Here is a 20,117-nt window from a genome sequence, read left to right as displayed (position 1 = left end):
TGGGTGCAGCTTCTTCAAGATGGTCTATTTGAAGTAGTCCGCTCCATGTCCCATCTCAACAAAATGCGACACCATGAGTGCAGCCAGCTTGTTAGTACGACTACATGACTTGTGTTCAATCACCCTCTTTTCGACAGCTCGCAGAGTCATGCCTATATATAGTAGTGAGCATGGGCCGGTGATAAGGTATATGACCCCTGCAACGCCTTAATTGGTAGTGTTTTTGAAGCCAAAGGGTTTAATTTATGTAAATAATTTAAAATCTCCCCTGGAATGTTCCGATACTGTTGAAAGCAACCGTTTCAGTCCTACATGCGTGCCATTCAGTGTTGTTTAGCAATTGTTTCAGTTTAGTGGATGGACCGTTTTCTCTCCCTTTTCTTTTAGATAGCCGACACAGCACCTGTTGACCTAGGGACAGCACTCCCATCCAGGGACAAGGTGTGCTTCTATCTAGTGTCGACATCAGCCTCTCTAGTGAATATTAGATTACCACACGTTGTTTCGACCATACTTCTCCATACATTCGAATGGATTGTGTCCTCCCACGTATTCCTCATCTTATGATAATTCGTTATCTCCAGCTTCGCTGCTTCGGAAAAAAACATTCTCGGCAGAGGGCGCTGTGGTCGAGGTCGTGGCGTCGATTGTCCCTCGACGGTCTCCGTACCGTGTCGACGTCACTGATGGTATAAGTAGCTCGAGCCGCGCCCGTTGCTCCAGTTCCGTTTTTCCGATCGCTTTGCTATCGTGAACGGCGCGCTCCGAGATTTTCTTCGTGAAAATGTCATCTTCTTCGACTCCTTCGACACCCAAGACTGGGTTCAAGAAGTGTATTGATTGTGGATCGAAAATGTCGATCACGGATCCTCACCGAGTTTGTCTCTGGTCTCTCGGTTCTAGTCACCGAACCGACGACTGTGGTTCCTGCCAGTCCATGACCGAGAAGGCCCTTCGTGAGAGGAGAGGTAAACTGTCGGTGGGGAGGGAGGCCTCTAAGAAGGCTGTGTCCAAAAAACATAAGAAAGCGACCGATTCGAAAGAATCGGATCGACATAGGCACTCCAAGAGATCTCGATCTAGGAGTAGATCGAGACACTCTTCTTCCTCGTCAAAAAAACTGAAGAGGAGACATAGATCTCCCTCATCATCATCATCTTCTGAGTCGACCGAAGAAATTCGATGTCCGACAAAATCGGATTCCCCCAGAAAATGGGAGGAATTCCGTAAAAAGATGATGGAGGTTTTCGAGAATGCGGCCCGACCCCCTCGAAAGAACCTCAGAAGAGCCATTCCTCTAAGGTCGCTCCATTGGACGACAAAGAGAAGTCGAGAACTACCTTGGTAAAAGCCAGTAGTATCGAAGATACTCGAGTCGACGCCAAGTCGTCGAAGGCTCCTCGTGAGTCGAAGACTCCCCGAGAGTCGAAGACTCCTCGAGAGTCGAGCACATCTCCGGTGCCTCATAAAAAGCTCAAGTCATCAAAGGCTTTGACGGCTTCATCGAAGCCAAGAGCGTCTTCGACACCTGTATCGAAGTCTTCTTCGAAGTCTTCGAAGTTCCCGTCGACAACCTCAAAGGATTTTTCTATTCCTTCGAAGGAAATTGTTGAGGAAGAAAGGAGATTTACTCCGTTGCCCAGAACAGACATTTTTAAAGCTATGTCCTCAATTTATGAGGAATCTGGCTCGGAGGAAGACGAAGTCACACCCTTTGGAGTTTCATATGGCACAAGACAAGTTCCTGAGGAACTCATTGATCAGGAATCTAGAATGAGAGACCTGAGTGATACTCTACACTCTGCTAGTGGAATTGACACCTCCCCAGAGTTAGAATTTGCCAAACCTGACCCTTAGGGTACAGAGGTCTTATGAACAGGGTTGTAGAATACATGGGTTGGGGTAACACTTCACCCGTGTTTGAACAGGACGACATGACGGATATAATTGTCAAAGGTCCCCAAAAAGACCCAGTTCTCCCCTTTCATAGGGCTCTTCAGAGGACAGTAGAAAAAAATTGGGAAAATCCTGATAGCATTGCTGCTACAAATAGTAATTTCCCAAAGAAATACAGACCAGCTGCTGCTACAAAATAGTAATTTCCCAAAGAAATACAGACCAGCTGGTACGGATCCTGAATGTTTAAACAGGCATCCGACTCCAGAAAGTCTGGTTATTCAGGCTGCATCCACAGCAAAACAAACTGCATATCCCACTATCCCTCCGGATAGAGAGGACAAGAAAGTTGATGCCTGGGCCCATAAAGTTTTCACTTCAGGTAGCATGCCCCTGAAATCGACAAATGTCACCTGTACCCTGGCCAGGTTTACACATACCCTGTGGGACTGTATTTCGGCGGCGGCTGAGCATATTCCCGGAAGGCGAGGAAAGGGGAGGCTTCCTGAATATAGTCAAAGACGGAAAGGAGGCAATGGGGGAATGTCTCCAGTCTGGACTGGATACTGCTTATAGCATCAGCAGATCCATGGCTACAAGCGCTGTGTTGCGCAGATCTGCGTGGTTGAGGAAGTCGGGGTTTGCACAGGATGTGCAATCCAGACTCCTTAACATGCCCTTTGATGGCTCGAGGCTATTTGGCAGTAAGGCTGACGAAAGCCTAGAAAAACTCCAGACCTCGAAAGCGGCAGCTAAATCTCTCAGTGCCTCCATGTGCCAGCCTCAGAAAACCTATTCAGGATCATCTTCCTGGAGAGGTCGTTCTTTTCGCTACTACTCCTCATTTGGTAGAGGAAGAGGACAAGCTTCTCAAAGAGGCAGAAAAAACTTCCCTCGTGGTGGACGAGGAAGAGGTGCGAAATCAGCCTCAGGAGCGGCAACTTTGCCCTCAGCCACTCCTGCAGCCGCCTCCAAATCTCTCTGAGACCTTGCTCCACAAGACACCAGTGGGAGGCAGGATCACAACATCTGAAGGAATGGTGAGGCATTACCTCAGATGTTTGGGCACTGGAAACAGTAGCTCAAGGTTACTGTCTCCCCTATCCAAAAAGGCCTCGGAATCATCCACCGGGAGCCAACTGCGTAAAAATTCCAGACCCGCTCCTGTTGCAGGAAATTTTAACCCTGCTAGAGAAAGGTGCCATAGAACAGGTATCTGTAGCGTAGAGGAACAGGGGTTGGTACTCCCCATACTTTCTCATCCCAAAAAAGGACGGAGGATTGAGACCCATCTTGGACTTAAGAAACTTGAACAAGTTCCTCAGGAAGGACAAGTTCAAGATGGTGACCCTTTCTCAGATCCTTCAGGCTCTACAACTCCAAGACTGGTTGGTATCATTGGACCTTCAGGATGCTTACTTTCATGTGCCAATCCATCCAGGGCACAGAAAGTACCTGAGGTTCGCGATTGGCAATTCTCATTATCAGTTTCGAGTTCTGCCATTCGGGTTGACCTCCGCCCCGAGGGTTTTCACCAAACTAATGGTGGTTGTGGCAGCGAGTCTCAGGAGAGGGGGGATTCACGTCTACCCCTACCTGGATGATTGGTTGATCAGAGCACGTTCTCCAGAACAGACTCAGGAACATCTTTCGATCACCTGCCACTTCTTTCACAAACTGGGCTTCTCCCTCAATTTCAAGAAGTCCCACATGATACCATCCCAAAAGCTCCAGTTTATCGGAGCAGTCTTGGACACTTCCTCGGGAAAAGCCTCGCCTCCCGAGGTGAGAGCTCTCCACATTCTGCAGATGGTAACAAAATTCCAGAATGCCCAACGTCTACCGGCCTTCGATTTTCTCAGGTTGCTCGGCCTCATGGCATCCTGCATTTTCCTAGTACCAGAGGCCAGACTGAGAATGAGATCCCTTCAATGGGCACTCAGAACTCAGTGGTCCCAGTTCTCAGGGAATATGTCAGATCTTTTGCAAGTCCAGAGCGCAGTTGCTCAGGATCTACTATGGTGAGCTTGTAAAGACAACATTCTCAAGGGAGAATCCTTTTGGCAACCATGGCCGGAGATAACAGTAGTGACGGACGCCTCACTCACGGGGTGGGGAGCACACACCAACGATCTGACAATCGGCGGTCGTTGGTCTCCATCAGAGTCCAAACAACACATCAACCTATTGGAGCCGAGGGCAATCGGACTAGCGCTGAAGGCCTTTCTGCCATCTGTACAGGGAAAGAATGTTCTGATAATGAAGGACAACACAGTGGCCATGTACTACCTCAACAAGAGAGGAGGAGTAGGGTCACTACCACTGTGCAGAGAGGCAATGCAGCTCTGGTTCTGGGCAATACGAGAAGGAATCTCTCTATCAGCAATTCACCTAGCCGGAGAGCAAAACACGGCGGCAGACGCTCTGAGCAGGCAGAGCACAGTCTCCCACAAGTGGGAGCTAGCTCAGGAAGTCCTTCAAGAGATCTTCGCACTATGGGGAACCCCTCAAGTGGATCTGTTCGCCACTGTGATCAATTGGAAGTGCGAGCAGTACTGCTCAAGGGAATTTCCTCAAAGAGGAGCTCTGGGAGACGCATTCGTAGTGGAGTGGAAGTTTCCACTGCTGTACGCGTTTCCCCCAGTCCCCGTGATTCCTCAAGTAATCAGGAGGTTGAGAAAGTTCAGGAAAACCATGATACTAATTGCCCCGGATTGGGCCAGGAGGAAGTGGTACCCGGACCTTCTAGACATGTCCATCTGTCCTCCAATACGTCTTCCGCAAAGAGAGGATCTTCTCTCGCAAGAGGAAGGTCGGGTTCTCCATCCAGAGGTCAAGACACTCAACCTCCACGCATGGTTTCTGAGAGGTTGAGATACAAGGATTGGGATCTTCCGGATGACGTAATGGAGATCTTGCTTTCGGCCAGAAGGCCAGCAACAAAATCTTTATACCGATGTCGCTGGAACAAGTTCAGTAACTGGTGCAAAGATAAGAATGTGGACCCTTTTCAATGTGGCACCCCAATGGTGCTTTCTTTCCTACTGCAGCTAGCCAATCTGGGGCTCCAGATAGGGACAATTAAAGGATACCTTGCTGCGCTGTCCATTTTCAAGCGCACCTCAGAAGAGGTTTCATATTTCAAAATTCCATTGATCATTCAATTCTTAAAGGGGCTTACTAATGTATACCCCCCAGTACCTTTTCATGTCCCAACTTGGGACTTAAATCTAGTACTAAAATTCTTGACTTGTATACCTTTTGAGCCTATGCACTCCTGCCCATTGAGGCTCTTAACATTAAAAACTGTACTTCTTGTGGCCTTGTCATCAGCCCGCAGGGTTAGCGAACTTCAGGCTCTCTCATGCAAACCGCCATTTAGTACTTTTTATAAGGAGTCCTTAAAGTTAAACCTTCCATTTTACCAAGGTAGTTTCAGACTTCCATCTGTCGCAAAAGATAATATTACCAACTTTTTATCCTCCTCCTCATTTGGGAAAGGAAGAGGAGAGATTGCACAGACTAGATCCCAAGAGGGCTCTTACTTTCTATGGGCCTCATTACACGGTAGGCGGTGAGCCATGGCGCTATTAGCGCCATGGCTCATACCGGTAAAATACCGGCACCGCCTTGGCGGAAAGGGGATTTACCGCCCCATTCCAAGGTTGGAGGGGCGGTAAATCCCCCTTCTGCCATTGCCCTTCCCCATTCCCATTTCTGCCCCATAGGGCTCTATGGGAATGGGGAAGGCGCTAATTACGGCACCGCAATTTTGCGGTGCCGTAATTAGCTCCGAGGTCCCTTAGCGAGTTGGATTTTAACGCCTGCAAAAAGCAGGCGTTAAATCCCCCAACCCGCAAAGGGACCTCGTAGTAAGGCGGTAGGGATTTACCGGTACCGGTATTTTACCGGTACTGGTAAATCCCTACCGCCATCCGTGTAATGAGGCCCTATATCTCAAGAATGGCTAAATTGAGGCAAGATGACGAACTATTTGTGGGTTATACTGGTCATAAACTAGGATTATCTGTAACAAAACAGACCATATCCCGCTGGATCATTTTAGCCATAGCTGAATGCTACAGGTTAGCAGGAAAAGACCCACCAGATGGGCTTTGTGCCCATTCTACAAGGGGTATGGCTACTTTTACGGCTCTAAAGAGGGGAGTCCTGGCAGCAGATATTTGTTCAGCTGCTACTTGGAAAACAATACACACTTTTGTAAAACATTACTGTTTGGATACTGCCTCCTCAAATGAGGGTTTATTTGCCAAGGCAGTTCTGCATTCTGTCCATGAAAACTGAAAACTAATACTCCCACCTCCAAAATTACTACTGCTATGGGAGTCTATCATAAGATGAGGAATACGTGGGAGGACACAATCCATTCGAAGAACAAGTTACATACCAACTGTAACGTTCTTTCGACTGGATGTTCCTCCCACGTATTCCTCATCGACCCTCCCATCCTACCCCGCAGTTTTCTTACACTTTCCTCTCACGAAGTGTGCATCAGTCATGGGGCACGCCTGGGTGTTCCTCCTATATGTTGTCATCGAAAAAACAGAACTGGAGCAATGGGCGCGGCTCGAGCTACTTATACCATCAGTGACGTCGACACGGTACAGAGACCGTCGAGGGACAATCGACGCCACAACCTCGAGCACAGCGCCCTCTGCCGAGAAAAACTTTTTCCGAAGCAGCGAAGCTGGAGATAACGAATTATCATAAGATGAGGAATACGTGGGAGGAACATCCAGTCGAAAGAACGTTACAGTTGGTAAGTAACTTGTTCTTCTGCGCTATCCTCATGAGACCCCCCCAGGACATGATGCAGGCGGGATACAGCGAAGAACACCTTGTGGCAGAGACAAAGTAGATTCTGCAAGGCCTCTTAGAACTGGAGGGGGATTTCTCTCATCTCATTAGTCGAGGGTCCATGGAGTCCCATGTCCGAACTCGGGACAGCAACCAGTGTAGCGAGGAAGCCCAGGCGGAAGCTGGTTAGTCCATAGGGTGGTCTTGTTGCCCTTCAGACGGGTTTCATGGGCAGGATTTTCTAGCAGGTGTTGTGACTGGTTAATCCCACTGGTCTTAATGCCACATTCTCAACAAATTCAGCTACCACTTACTTGGCATAATCTCCAATGATGAGCGTGCAGGTTCAGCAAGAGGGACCGGTCTGAGACAGAGGCTAGATAGCCATGCTGCACCAACCTCTACAAAAGACATTCACTGCTGCCGAGCAATACTCACTAAACGCTGCTTTCTTTGTCAAAACCACAAAACAAACAATGGTAGAAGGGCATTGAAGGAAGATTGAGAAACTGGTGAAAGTCAAGTCCTCTCCAACCACCAGAGTGAAGCAACTGGTGGGTCTGCAAGAACTCTGTGGTCCCATCAGAAAACACGGACAGTAGCCATTCTACAACAATTCCCGAGATTTCACCAGACATCCATAGTGATGTTGTAAGGAAAGGTTTTTTTTGTGCTGCTTTCCCTCCATAGACATCTATGAAATGCCTCCTCCCCCGAAACCTTTTGTTTTGAAAGTGACCTGACTTTTGAAGGTAAGTAAAGCCTTTTTGCTTTATGTAGTTTGCTTAGCTCATCTATTTTGGGCATCACTGATCGGTCCATATGGCTATCAGTGCAGGCGGACTGGCCCCATTACCAAATTTCATGTTTGTTTTAAGCTGCACACATCACCTTACAGTGGAGTGTGGCATGGGTACTTTATATCCTCTTCTTTTGTTTTAAGATGCATTTCTATTACTTGAGTGAAGAGTCCAGGATGTGCTGCTAGCAGTAAATCTGTTTCTACCATGTTTACATTTCTCTCATGCATGTTTGCACTTTACCCAATAATTCCTTTAGATGACCATATATCTAAAATAGCCCTGCCATGCGATTTCACCTTGCTTTTAGGTCATCTTGTCTTTTGGCCTTCGTCCTGCCCTTTCAGGACTGGATATGCCAATATGGTAAGCTCATCCCTGGCAATGTGCTGGTATGTTTGTGGCCACATATGAGGGCTGGGGGCTGTCTGATTCCATATCTAGCAAAAGTCTGTTTCTGGGCAGATGTGACGCCCCAGAGGCTGTCCATGGTTGGACAGCCCCAGCCACATTAAATGGTACATATCCTTGCCATTGTTGTGCTTTAGGGTCACTTCAGCTCGAGTTTTTGATAAGAGGAGAACTCCTGCAGCCATTCTTCAGATTGTTGTTGGAGCCAAGACCTCTTCGAAGAGGAGCATCCTGCTGCAGACTCGTGGATCCTGACTGCATCCAACCAGCATTGCCTCCAGGCAAGTCCCAGCAAAGCCCTTCATCAGTGCTTCAACTCTTGTCTCATTAGTTGAGGGTCCGTGGAGTCCCAAGTCCGAACATGGGACAGCAACCGATGCAGCGAGGAAGCCCAGGCGGGAGCTGGTCATTCCACAGGGTGGTATCAGAGAAATTAAGATTGCTTCCAAGGAACAGCTTCTCAAGAGATTCAACTACCACGGTCTTGCACAATCTCCATCCTCCCCCTTTAATGTTCCAGTCCCCTGCTTTAGATGGTCATGAACCTCCTCCTTAAACTCTCTAAACTCTTTTTAGAGGTTCAGCAACCTTCTGCCCAACCGCATGTAACGCTTACTTCAGATCTTCACCACCCTCCTAACTGAGTGCAAAGTGATGAACATCTTCCCAGAGGAGGTTAAATATATAGGGCGGTGGTAAGAACAACGTACGACTTGGTTGGAACCGTCTAAAAGGTGATGAGTGTATTGGACGCAGGCATGAGTATTGTAAGACAAAGCTAGCATTTGAAGATTGAGAGGTGGTGGTGAAACAACCACATGAAAAGTTGGAGGGGATTCAGAAGGTGAGTTTAGAGGGCGTTTGAGGAAGGTGGTAGGAGGAGCATGTCACAAGGTGATTGGAGGGAGGCAAAAGGCCAAACAGCTTGCCACACATTTTCTTATGCTCACTGTTTTGCTTTTCTGAAGGGTTTCTTGGGTATTCCCTACCGCTTCAGATGGAGGCATTCACACGCCCAAACAAAACCTATACGTATGTGTGATTAGGTACCACTCCTCTCAAGACATCCCTCACTAACTTGGGGTTAATGGTGGGGTTATAGGTAGACTCTCCAGTCACCTATAGCCTGAAAGTATGCATTAAATAGCATAGACCTGTCTGTCAATTACCTGGTCTCTAAAAGTAGGGGGCTGCAGCAGAAGTACAGGTAAGAAAGAACTGGTACCAGGAAATACTGAAGGACAGAACTGAGTAGAGAACTGGTCTCGTACAGAGCACATTTAAAACGCACCCATTTTTGTCAGGGATGGGTTTAAATAGCCTGGAGGCTTGGAATCTGGGGCAACAGGATCCAGCTTTGTTGCCACTGAAACAAATGACTCCTTCGAAGGTACGCATGCGTGAAGAGCAGATGCCGATTCTTCGCTCCTGCTCACTGAATCCAGTAATGGCAGCGATCCTGATGCCGAAGATCCCTGCAGGCTTGGGACTGACCCTGCGCTGCTCTTCAGGATTGTGGAAATCGGGCTTCTGGTTTCCCTCGCTGCAGGTGCCAACGTGGATAGAGTCGCCATGCAGATATGTGCGGCTGCGGCAGTGACATGCTACGCACATGACATTGTCTGGCTACGTCCCAGCATTAGGCTAGGCTACATTTTTCACCAGTGAGGAGGCCTACGGCCAATTGTAAGACTGCTTTCAGTGGTGTAATAGTGAGGGCTAGAATGCTTGTCACAATGATTTGTCAAGTGCCTATCTCTACCAGGAGCAGTGAATGGATTGTGTTCAGAGGCTCAGGAAGGGCTTGGTTTTGTAGAGTGACATAAGTCTTGAACGGCAAGTTATTGTTAATGATGAAGCCAAAGGATTTTGAGTGGGGCCATTTTTGTGATTTAGAATCCATTTAGTTGGATTTCTTCCAGCCATATTTGGATTAAGATCCCGTTAAATGTTTTTCCAAGCCGATTGATTTCTATCTTGATCCTGTTTAGTTTTTAAGATATGCATTTGGCATCTTTATTTGAATATGAATGAATCAATGACTCACTGTGAATGTCATTCACACTAATGATCCTTATGTAGGGATGCATATTTATAGTTCTCCAGCATGGGGTCTTACATGGATTCACATGCTAATGACTATTCCCCGTCAGGCTGGGAATCCTCGGTAAAGAAAAAAATCTGTTTAATTTCTGAACGGTCTTTCTTTTAACAACCAATCACTGAGCTCTGGGTCATACTGCCCCCAGCCAATGACTGCCCTCTACCGAATCCCGTCCTCTGGCAGCCATCTTCAGATTTTAACCGCACGTTCAAGTGTTGAGAGTCCTCGTGCTTAGCTCTTGAGCTTTTACTGCGTTTTTCGCTTTTTGGAAGAGTTTTACTCTATTTTCCGGTCAGTCGAGCACCTGTGCGCCATTGATCAACCTTCCGACTAACGGGGACGTGCTTTTCAGATTTTTCAGTGCCCCTCAAGGGCGAATTTCATCGCGTTTCTTCATGGAGGCTTCCAGAAGATTCTAAAAGGCCTACAACGCGTGGAACATGGCGGGCGAGAAGGATTCCCCCTCTCTTTTCAAGCTTTGTACCGACTGTGGTCTGCAGAATGTTTATATGGACGATAAACATTCCGAATGCCTTTACTGCCTGTACCCGATGCACAAGGAGGAAGATTGTGCGTTCTGCCGTGAGGTCTCGGCTCGCACGATGCAGGATCGTCGTAGATGGCTGAAGGCATGGCTACAGGCTAAGGCCTCTGCACTGGGTGGATCCCAGGAGCATAGCTCTCCCGTATCCGGGAATGCTGAGCAGGCTTCTAAGTCCTTTGAGGGCACTCCTCCCGCAGGAGTCCAACAAAAGGCTAAGCACCGCGAGTCCACTGCCACTGGGGAGCGCCATTGCAGCGGGCTCCTCGGCGGCCAGGGCCTCATCTGACATATCCAGCGACTTCAGTCACCAGTCAGTGCTCAGGATCGTCGTCCAAGAGGAAGTCGGACCATCCAGGCAAACTCAAGGTGGCCCCGGAGACGGCCAAGGAGAAGTCCAAACCCAACCTGCCGGGGAAGGCCAAGGTGGACCGAGGCTCCGGCCCTCCCCCTAAGGAGAAGGCCAAGCAGTACAAGGCGTTGAGACTACCAAGGCCAAGCAAAACAAAGGGCCTGGTCCTGACTGTGAAGGCCCAGGTACACCCGACGAAGGCCCCGCCTTCCATCGAGATGGTGTGGCGTCCCTCTCGGAGGCGGAACCGCATGGTGCATCCCCGAAGGCAAGAGTGTCCCTCCCTGCCAGGAGGGAGTCTTCATTCCAGCCCATCGAGAAGACCCCGGAGTAGATGATGCCGGTCATCTCCCCATGACCGTCCCCTCTGGATGCGAAGAAGGGGGGGCGCGGAGGTTCTCCAACGCACAGATATCTCCACTGAGGAGGAGCTCGTCTACCTTCAGACCATCCAGGAGGACAGGAACGTTGTGGTCAGGCCCTACGACAAGGGTGCTGACAAAGGCAGCGACGACGAGGATACCGTCGAGGAAGGTGACGGAGAGCCGCAGGTCGACGAGTGCCTTGGCTCGCTGCCTGCACCCAGCTTCCTATTCCACCTCTGCCTCAGCTGCCTCCTCCGCCGCTGCCTAGAGACCTCTCTGTGGACATCCTCTCTACTCTACATACACTGCTCTCTGAGCTACAGATGAGGATGCCTATTGCGCCGACGCCCCCTCCCGCGATGCCGGGGACGGCCGAACCTCTGGCGACGGGGGAACCGCCGGCCAAGAAGAGGAAGAGGCATCCACTGCCTCCTTGCCACGCTTTGCAGCCCTCTCCTCCCCTGATGGAAGAGACCGAGCATGACAAGGCAATGACTACGACAGGCACAGACGATGGTGGGCTAGGGGCCCTCCCGTCGCTGCCTCCCAGATCCTCCCCGCCAGACGAGATAGGCTTGTTCCACGCGATGATCTCCAGAGCTTCAGAACCCTTCCATCTCGCTCCGGATGAAATGGAAGAGCTTCGGAGCTCTTCCATCTCGCTCCGGATGAGATGGAAGAGCTTCGGAGCTCTTCCATCTCACTCCGGATGAGATGGAAGAGCTCCGGAGCTCTTCCATCTCGCTCCAGATGAGATGGAGGGCTTCTTATAGCAGCTATGCGAGGCAAAGAGAAAGACCATCCTTTTAGTCTCACTCTTGGATGACATTTGGGATGAAGGCCTGTCTCTCATGAAGAACCCTTCTATGGCCCCGGCAAAGAGGGATCGACTTGAGAAGAAGTACTGGGTGCCGGACTCTGCGCCCAAGCGCTTGCGGGCCCAACTGTCACTGGACTCGGTCTCGGCAGCAGCCAAGAAGTTGTTGCTTGGCGCTTCCTCCTCTCCACCGTCCACCCCTCAGGACAGCGAGGGGAAGAAGTTAGATGCCATGGGATGACGTGTTACCTACTCTGCTGCAACGACCATCAAGGCCGCCCTCGCACTAGGACCGGGAGCTGTGGTTCAAGATCGCTCCCATCCTGGACTTCCTCCCCGATGACAAGAGGTCGGAGGCATTGGAAATTCTGCAAGAAGGCGAGGTGGCGTCGGACCATGCCATCACGGTGGCCAAGGACATCGCCGACGCGGGGTTCTGCCAGATGGGCAAAAGCGTTTGCCTTAGTTGTCGTGGCTGGCTCAAGACCACCAACTTTCGACAGGACGTCCAGACGAGGGTTTGGGACATGCCCTTTGACTGAGACAATCTGTTCGGGAAGGCTGTAGAGGAGTCTCTACAGGCCATCAAGGCGGGCACGGAGACGGCACATGCCCTGGGCACGCTTCAGCAGCGACGGCTGTCCTTTCGAACCTCAGGAGGCAAGTCTCCTCGTTCTTCCAAGGGTTATGGTGGGAGTTTGTCTTCGTACCGCCAGCCCTCCCACTCCTCGGCCCAAGAGACCAACCGGGGCCATTGCAAGGCTTTCGGAGGAGGAAGTCGTCGTCGTCGTCGCCAGGGACCCCAAGGCGGCCCGTCTTCGTCCAAGCAGGAATGGACCGGCCGTGGCGTCGGAGCCCACCCGTGCACCCCGGTGGGAGGCCGGCTGGCGAACTTGGTCAGCATGCGGAACACCATCTCCACCAACCGTTGGGTGCTGGACGCTCTCGCCCACGGACACACTGTGGAGTTTCAACAGAAGTGTCTCTTAATACCACCGGTGGCCCGTCAGGAAAATCACGTCCCTGAGCTGCTGCTGGAGGTTTGGGTCATGCTAAAGAAAGGGGCGATAGAGCTTTTCCCAAAGCAGCTCCGGGGCTCCGTAGTGTACTCAAGGTACTTACTTGTGAGAAAGAAGACCGGAGGCTGGAGGTCCATTCTGGACCTCCGACGTCATTGTTTGACCTGGAGGATGCGTACTTCCACATCCCAATTCACAAGGGACACCGCAAGTTTCTGCACTTTGTCGTTCAGGGGAAGACCCTTCCCTTCGGATTGAAGTTGGCGCCAAAGGTCTTCACCAAGTCTTCACCAAGTGCCTGGCCCCGGTGGTGGCGCATCTGCGACTGCAAGAGATCCACATCTACCCTTTCTTGGACAACTGGCTCTTCCGGGCCAGCTCAAGGAGCATCGCCGTCGACCACCCGGCGAGGACCGCCTGCCTACTGACGGATCTAGGGTTCTTGTGAATTATGCAAAGTCCTGCTTGACTCCATCGCAGGACGCGCTGTTCCTTGGATCCCGGCTCAACACTGTGTCATGCCTGGTGTCACCGTCTGAGGAGAGAGTGGCAGCCATCCCAAGATCACCACGGTGAGGGCCATCAAGTTTCTGCTCGGCATGATGTCGTCATGCATTTATCTCATCCGACTCTACAGGCTACGGATGCGGCCACTGCAGGAGTTTGACGCCCGTTGGAATCAAGTGTCCGGAAGCTTCCAGGACAAGATCGCTCTCGACGAGGGGTTCCGTCGGGCGATAAAATGGTGGGGCATGCGCTCTCATCTGACCGGAAGCATGGATTTACAGGCCGCACCAGATCAGGAGACTGTGACAACTGACGTCTCCCTGGAGGGATGGGGAGCCCACACCGGAAGTCTTCACGCCAGAGGCCTGTGGCTGCCAGAGGAAAAGGCGTTGCATATAAATGTTCTTGAGCTACGGGCAGTGTTTTGGGCCCTCAAATCGTTCCTGCCGTCCCTGAAGGGCAAGGTGGTGCGGGTCATCACAGACAATACCATCACAATGTTTTACATCAGGAAACAGGGGGGCACCATGTCTCCGGCGCTCTCCAAAGCGGCGCAGAACTTATGGCACTGGGCCGTCGCCCATGGGATGTTCCTTATCCCATTTCATCTGGCAGGAGTAAAGAACTCGTCGCCGACTCCCTGAGCAGGGAGCTTCGCTCTTGCCACGAGTGGGAACTTCAGCAGGACCTAGTGGAGAACCTGTTCCTCAAATGGGGCAATCGCCAGATCAATTTGTTTGCGACGAACATCAAGTGCAGAAGGTTTGTCAGCAAGTTTCCTCAGCAGAGGAACACGGGGGAACACATTCTCATTCCCTTGGGAAGGCCTCTTTGTGTATGCGTTCCCTGCGTTGCCGTTGTTACTTCGAGTAATCAGTCAACTCAAACAGTTCTGCATGATCCTCGTCGCACCGGCGTGGCCGAGGCAGAACTGGTACCCGGACCTTCTCAGCATGTCAGCGTCTCCACCAGTCAAGCTGCAAGTGGATGCGGATCTTCTCGCCAGGGAAGGAGGTGCCATTCTTCACTATGATCGGGTTTCTGAACCTGAAGGCCTGGCTCCTGCAGCGTTAGAATTCGGTGGCTACGATCTCCCGGCGAACTAGCATCGTCTACTTTGAAATGCTACGGACGTAAGTGGAAGAGGCTTGCTATTTGGTGTCGTTCCCAGAAGATCGACCCACTGAGGGTCAAGGCTCCTCAGGTACTTCCATATTTGCTGTCGTTGGCCAAATCGGGGCTGGCCCACGCCTCCAAGGTTCATCTGGCGGCTATCTCCCGCTACACCAGATCCCCAGGATGACCATCCTTGTGGTCGCAGCGATTGGTCAAGGAATTTGTCAATGGACTATTCCGCTCATTCCCGCCGGTGAAGGCTCCGGCCCCTGGCGTGGGAGCTTAATGTGGTGCTTGCTAGGGTCATGGGACCTACGTTCGCGCCTATGCATTCTGCACCACTCAAGTTTTTGTTGTGGAAAACTACTTTTCTCGTGGCCATCACCTCTGCACGACGAGTGGGGGAGATCCAGGCCCCCTCCTGTAAACCACCTTACTTGACTTTCCACTAGACGTGTGGTGCTGCGGACGCACCCCTCCTTCATGCCCAAGGTGCCGTCAGACTTTCATCTAAACAAGCCCTGTGTTTTTTCCGACTCCTTTGTCGCTGGCTGAAATGACTTTGCACTCGCTGGATGTGGCTAGAGCGCTGAAGTTTTATGTGGACCGCATGAAGAGTTTCCGGAAAACCTCTCAGCTCTTTGTGAACTTTGGTCCTGTGAACCATGGGAAGGCCCTGTCCAAGGCTTCCATTTCCAGGTGGCTCTCCGGCTCTATCTCCCTCTGTCACCGGTTGGCAAACCGACGGCTGCCTGCCCATCCGAGAGCCCTCTCTACCAGAGCGATTGCTGCTACAACGGTGTTCCTGCCTGGTGTGCCTCTGCTGGACATCTGCAGTGCTGCGACGTGGAGGTCGACGCAAACCTTCACGAAATTCTATTGCCTCGACAGGGATTCCAGAGAGGAGTCCAGAGTCGGCCAAGCAGTGCTGCACAACCTGTTAGCTTGAAGGTGAGCCTGGCGAGGAGGTAAGAGATGCTTATGTTGAGCCTTGATTCCTGCCATGGTTGTGCATGTGTGTACTTCTATGTATTCTTTATTCCTGCCAGACCGCATGCTGGTGAAGGAACAAGTTACTTACATGTAACTGTTGTTCTCCAGCATGGGTCTGGCATGGATTCACATGCGAACCCTCCCTTCTACCCCTGCGGCTCTTCTCTTGGTCCTACTGCCACTTTACGTGCTACCAAATCTGAAGATGGCTGCCAGAGGAGGGGCTTAGGTAGAGGGCAGTCATTGGCTGGGGGTTGTATGGCCCAGAGCTCAGTGATTGGTTGTTAGGAGAAAGAAAGTTCAGAAATGAAACTGAAACTGATTTTTTTTCTTTACCGAGGATTCAAAGCCTGACGACGGGGAATATTCATGAGCATGTGAATCCATGCCGGACCCATTCTGGAGAACAACAGTTACAGGTAATTAACTTGTTCCTTATTGACATTCAGATTGGTGAGTTCTTCCAGGGGATCCATGAACAGGATGATGAAGGTAGAAGAGTTCATAGAGCTTTGGGAAATGCTGCAAGTGAAGAGGTGAGATTGGGACTCATATGGATGATAAATCATCCGTTGGAGATGTTATGTGAACCATAGCATATCTGATAATTAAATTAGCTACACTGCGCAACAGCAGTAGAGGGTTTCTTTACAGAAGTCTGAGTGCACAATTAGTTCTGTTAATGGTGAAGGGAGGTTGTGTGGGGATAAGAGGAGTGCAGTCATTTAATTCTGTTGCGAAATGGGCACACATTTTAATTGCCTGTTAATTCATCAATTTAGTGAAATTGGTGTAATATCACATTTGGGTATTTACATTCAGTAACAGAACATAAGGTAAAAAAAATGTACCTATTTTTATGCTTCAAAATGTATTTGAATACTGTACTCTTGCATCCCTAATATCATTTCAGAAGTCTTTCTCTTCAGAGGTCTGTTTCTGTTTGTTAAATAAAAATTGGCTGCGTCACATATCATTCACGATTGGAGTCAGTTTCTGATTCTCATCACAAGACCATTTCCATTATTGTAACATGTTGATATACTTTGTTGCACAGTTTTGTTGGTTCCAAAAAGTTGTTAGTCTGAAATACCATTGGTACTCATTCAACTGAGATTGCTTTTCTACAAATTCGAAGAGAATCCTGTGTTCCAATGTCTCAACTCTGAAATCAATAATTGCTACTATTTTCAGTGTTGGTCCTTCTAACGTTCACCTTTATTTCTAGACAACAGTCCACTGAAACTGCGTTCCCCAGTGAAGAAGCACTTGAGCCAGAGCTAGCCAAAGAAAACCCCATTGTACAGCTTGTCCAAGAAGAAGACGAGGAACCACGCCAATCAACTGTGACTTTGTTGGGCAACGATGATCAAGAAGAGGACAAGATGGCATGGTTCGAATCTGAAACACAAATTTACTGTAGTGACCTGACGGGAACTATCTCTTGTGTCTCTAGCTTTTCAGAGTTTCTATACAAGTGGTGTTCTGTTGTAATAGCCTTTCACCGCCAACGCAGCAAAATGGTTGTGGGAAAGCATGAAAATGGTAATCTGGCAACACAGCAGCCACTAGCAGTTCCTACTGAGGAAATCCCTGCTGATGTTGTAGAGCAAACGCCACTGGAGGAATTAGTAAGCAAAGAGAGTGAGCAAACACTAGACCCAAGTATTGTTAGTCTGCCTGACAGTCTGCATCTTGAAACATCTATCAGTAAACCCATAGAAATTATTGAACTAGAACCTAGTTCCTCCCAGATGGTGTCTCCATCGGACTTCCTTGAACTGACCTCAGAAGGGAAATATACATCTACCACAGCCTTAACTGAGGACATAAAGGACAACGCTGAGCAGACTGAGGTGCAAGCTGAAGAGTTGACATTGTCTACCACAACTAAAAAGGCAAAGACTGAGCCACCTGTTCCTGTAGAGACAATTACTCCGAGTTCAGAGACATTTACTGCGAGTGCTGTAGTAGACACAGACACGGAGCTGACAGTGGAAGTGCCAGCCATAAAGTCTGCACAAACAGTCCCTCCACCAGATCTCACCACCAGTGTAATAGACAAGGAAGTAATGGAAACTAAAGGACATTCATCTGAGATACTTAAACTAGCAGTTATTGAAGTTACAGAGCAAAATCCAAACGTGGAAATTAAAGAGGAGGAGCAGCCCAGTGATGATGCCCTACTTGGCTCTGCTTCTTTGGCCGGATTGCAGAGAACTGCCACAGATTTTTATGCTGAGCTGCAAAACGGCACTGAATTGGGATATACCAATGGTAATCTAGTACATGGTTCGAACCAGAAGGAATCTGTCTTCATGCGGCTTAATAACCGCATCAAAGCATTGGAAGTAAATATGTCTCTCAGCAGCCGATACTTGGAGGAGCTCAGCCAAAGGTGAGACTAGTCTCTTTTGTGACACTTCACTTTAATCAGTTTGCACAGATGGAATATGACCAGTATACATGTGTCAGAGTAATAATAAAAGCACCTTACAGTTTAAGTAAATATGCTCTGTGTTTTCATGGCCTGTATTTTTCACTTGATCATTTGTGGCATCACGCTCTGCCAGCGCTAGCCCAGGAATTGATGATCAGGCTTGGTATTTCCCAAACCTAGCGTGGACTCTGAAATAAACTTGTGATTAGCTTAGTAATACAAGCAACTTCCAAATGTGGGTATGAAATGCACTTGGTCTTTTCCTGCGCTTTTCAACTACTGTGTTTAGAATTCCATCTATGTGGAGAATAAAATCCAGAGGCTTGCACGAACAGGCAGAAACTTGTCTTTTTAAATAAATAGTTCTCCTATGCCACATTTCCTTTCTTCCATGCTGATGAGACACCCATACCTGAAAGCCCTGGAACAGTGCTCACTCAGCACATCTGTTTGAGAATTAGACAGATCATTTAAAAAAGAGCCAGTGCACAGCCTATTTCTCCAATCACTAGGGACTGAACAGTCTCTGGTCGTCCTTCATGGGTAACTCCATTTCTTAACCCTGTGTACTCTTACACCCTCTTCCCTTTCCTCCAAATTTGCGGGTGATAGACCACTTTTGGAGTGAGACCGGGATATGACTCGGATTGACATTGATTGAATATAAAATTGTGACTCCAGTGTTTAGATGGATTTCTAGAATCTGAACTGGTGGACACATTTTATGAGACCGTTCTAGCTATAGTGGGTAGGGGAACTCTGAGAGAGGTTAGACAAAACCCAATCAAGGTAAACGTGGAGTGCAGTCAAGGCTATTCTCAGGAGAGTGTGAGTGGGGTTAAGGGTTCATAATGAGTCCACACAGTGAAGCAACACAATAATTCAATTTGGACATGAATGTAAATAAAATACAATATTTATTCTAGGCCTAAGGACACACTAAAAGATCAAGTAGGCGATATCACACTCAAAATAAATATTTCTGAGGCTTGTGGATCTGCTTGGAATCACATGATTTGCGTACGCCGACATCTAGTGTTTGGTGCAGAGTATTGCATTATTTATTTTTGATTTTCAAAAATGGACTTCGACTGTTAATTCCTGTAATACTATCTCTACTGTGACGTGTACTGTACCCATGATCCCTTGCACGTCGAGATCCTCAGATTGTTTTTTTTCACCATCTAGTTTGTTGCTCTCTGCAGAGTTTCTCAAAGTGATAACTTTGCTCATGATCGAGCCCACATTTGAGATATATTGAAGATCTTTTAGTCTAACCAATAGCTCTGATGAAGCACGATGACTGCAGGATCAACCGGCGTATGAGGCTTATAGAGGCTTTGGAGATTGCCATTGAACGGCTACAGCTACAGGCCTCTGCCTACAGTTATACGTTACAGCTGAGGAGAATGTCTCCTTACATTTCCCCTATAATATTATATATCTCACTGTCCTCCAGCTTCTAACATGGAGAATACCCCCTTTACATTTTGCCCCAGGTGCAACAAAAAGATGCTGTGGAAAGACACACGTAATGTCTGCAACTATTGCCCTCCCTGGGATCACTGGGAACACCAATGCCGGTCGTGTAAGCTATAGAGGCCTAAAACTCTTAAAGTATGGTGGTCGAAACACTAGGCGTGCCTTTCGTGATGTAAGCTGAGGCATCTACAGACTACCCCACTGGGGGGGTATGCAGGGTGGGGGGAGGTCTGAGCCAGAACAGGACCACACCAGTTTCGAATCAGAAGCCGAAGACATATCGGATTAGGAAACTCACGATTCGCATAGGCCTGTCCCCCACTCTGAACCTCAAGCGTCATGCTCTGCTATGGGGACTTCACCTGGTGAAAAGGCTAAACACGCCATATTGGTACATGGGAACCTTTTGGTGCACTCCGGGTAAACCAAAACACATTGCAGGCACAACACATTTTG

The 20,117-nt window shown here is 49.1% G+C and overlaps 1 protein-coding gene across 5 annotated transcripts in view; it reads left to right on the top strand.

The window, feature by feature from the left end:
* Positions 1-20,117, top strand: part of SUCO (SUN domain containing ossification factor) — a 1,613,753-nt gene that overhangs the window by 890,068 nt on the left and 703,568 nt on the right. For all 5 annotated transcript variants that reach the window (XM_069641200.1, XM_069641197.1, XM_069641195.1 and 2 more), the window contains one exon: positions 16,968-18,137. In XM_069641200.1, coding sequence (XP_069497301.1) covers positions 16,968-18,137 — 1,170 coding nt within the window. The remainder of the gene's footprint in view (positions 1-16,967; positions 18,138-20,117) is intronic.

The sequence above is a fragment of the Ambystoma mexicanum genome, chromosome 1q (assembly GCF_040938575.1).
Source record: "Ambystoma mexicanum isolate Mex_15411 chromosome 1q, UKY_AmexF1_1, whole genome shotgun sequence".
Lineage (NCBI taxonomy): Eukaryota > Metazoa > Chordata > Amphibia > Caudata > Ambystomatidae > Ambystoma > Ambystoma mexicanum.
This window is presented reverse-complemented; position numbering and strand designations above follow the sequence as displayed.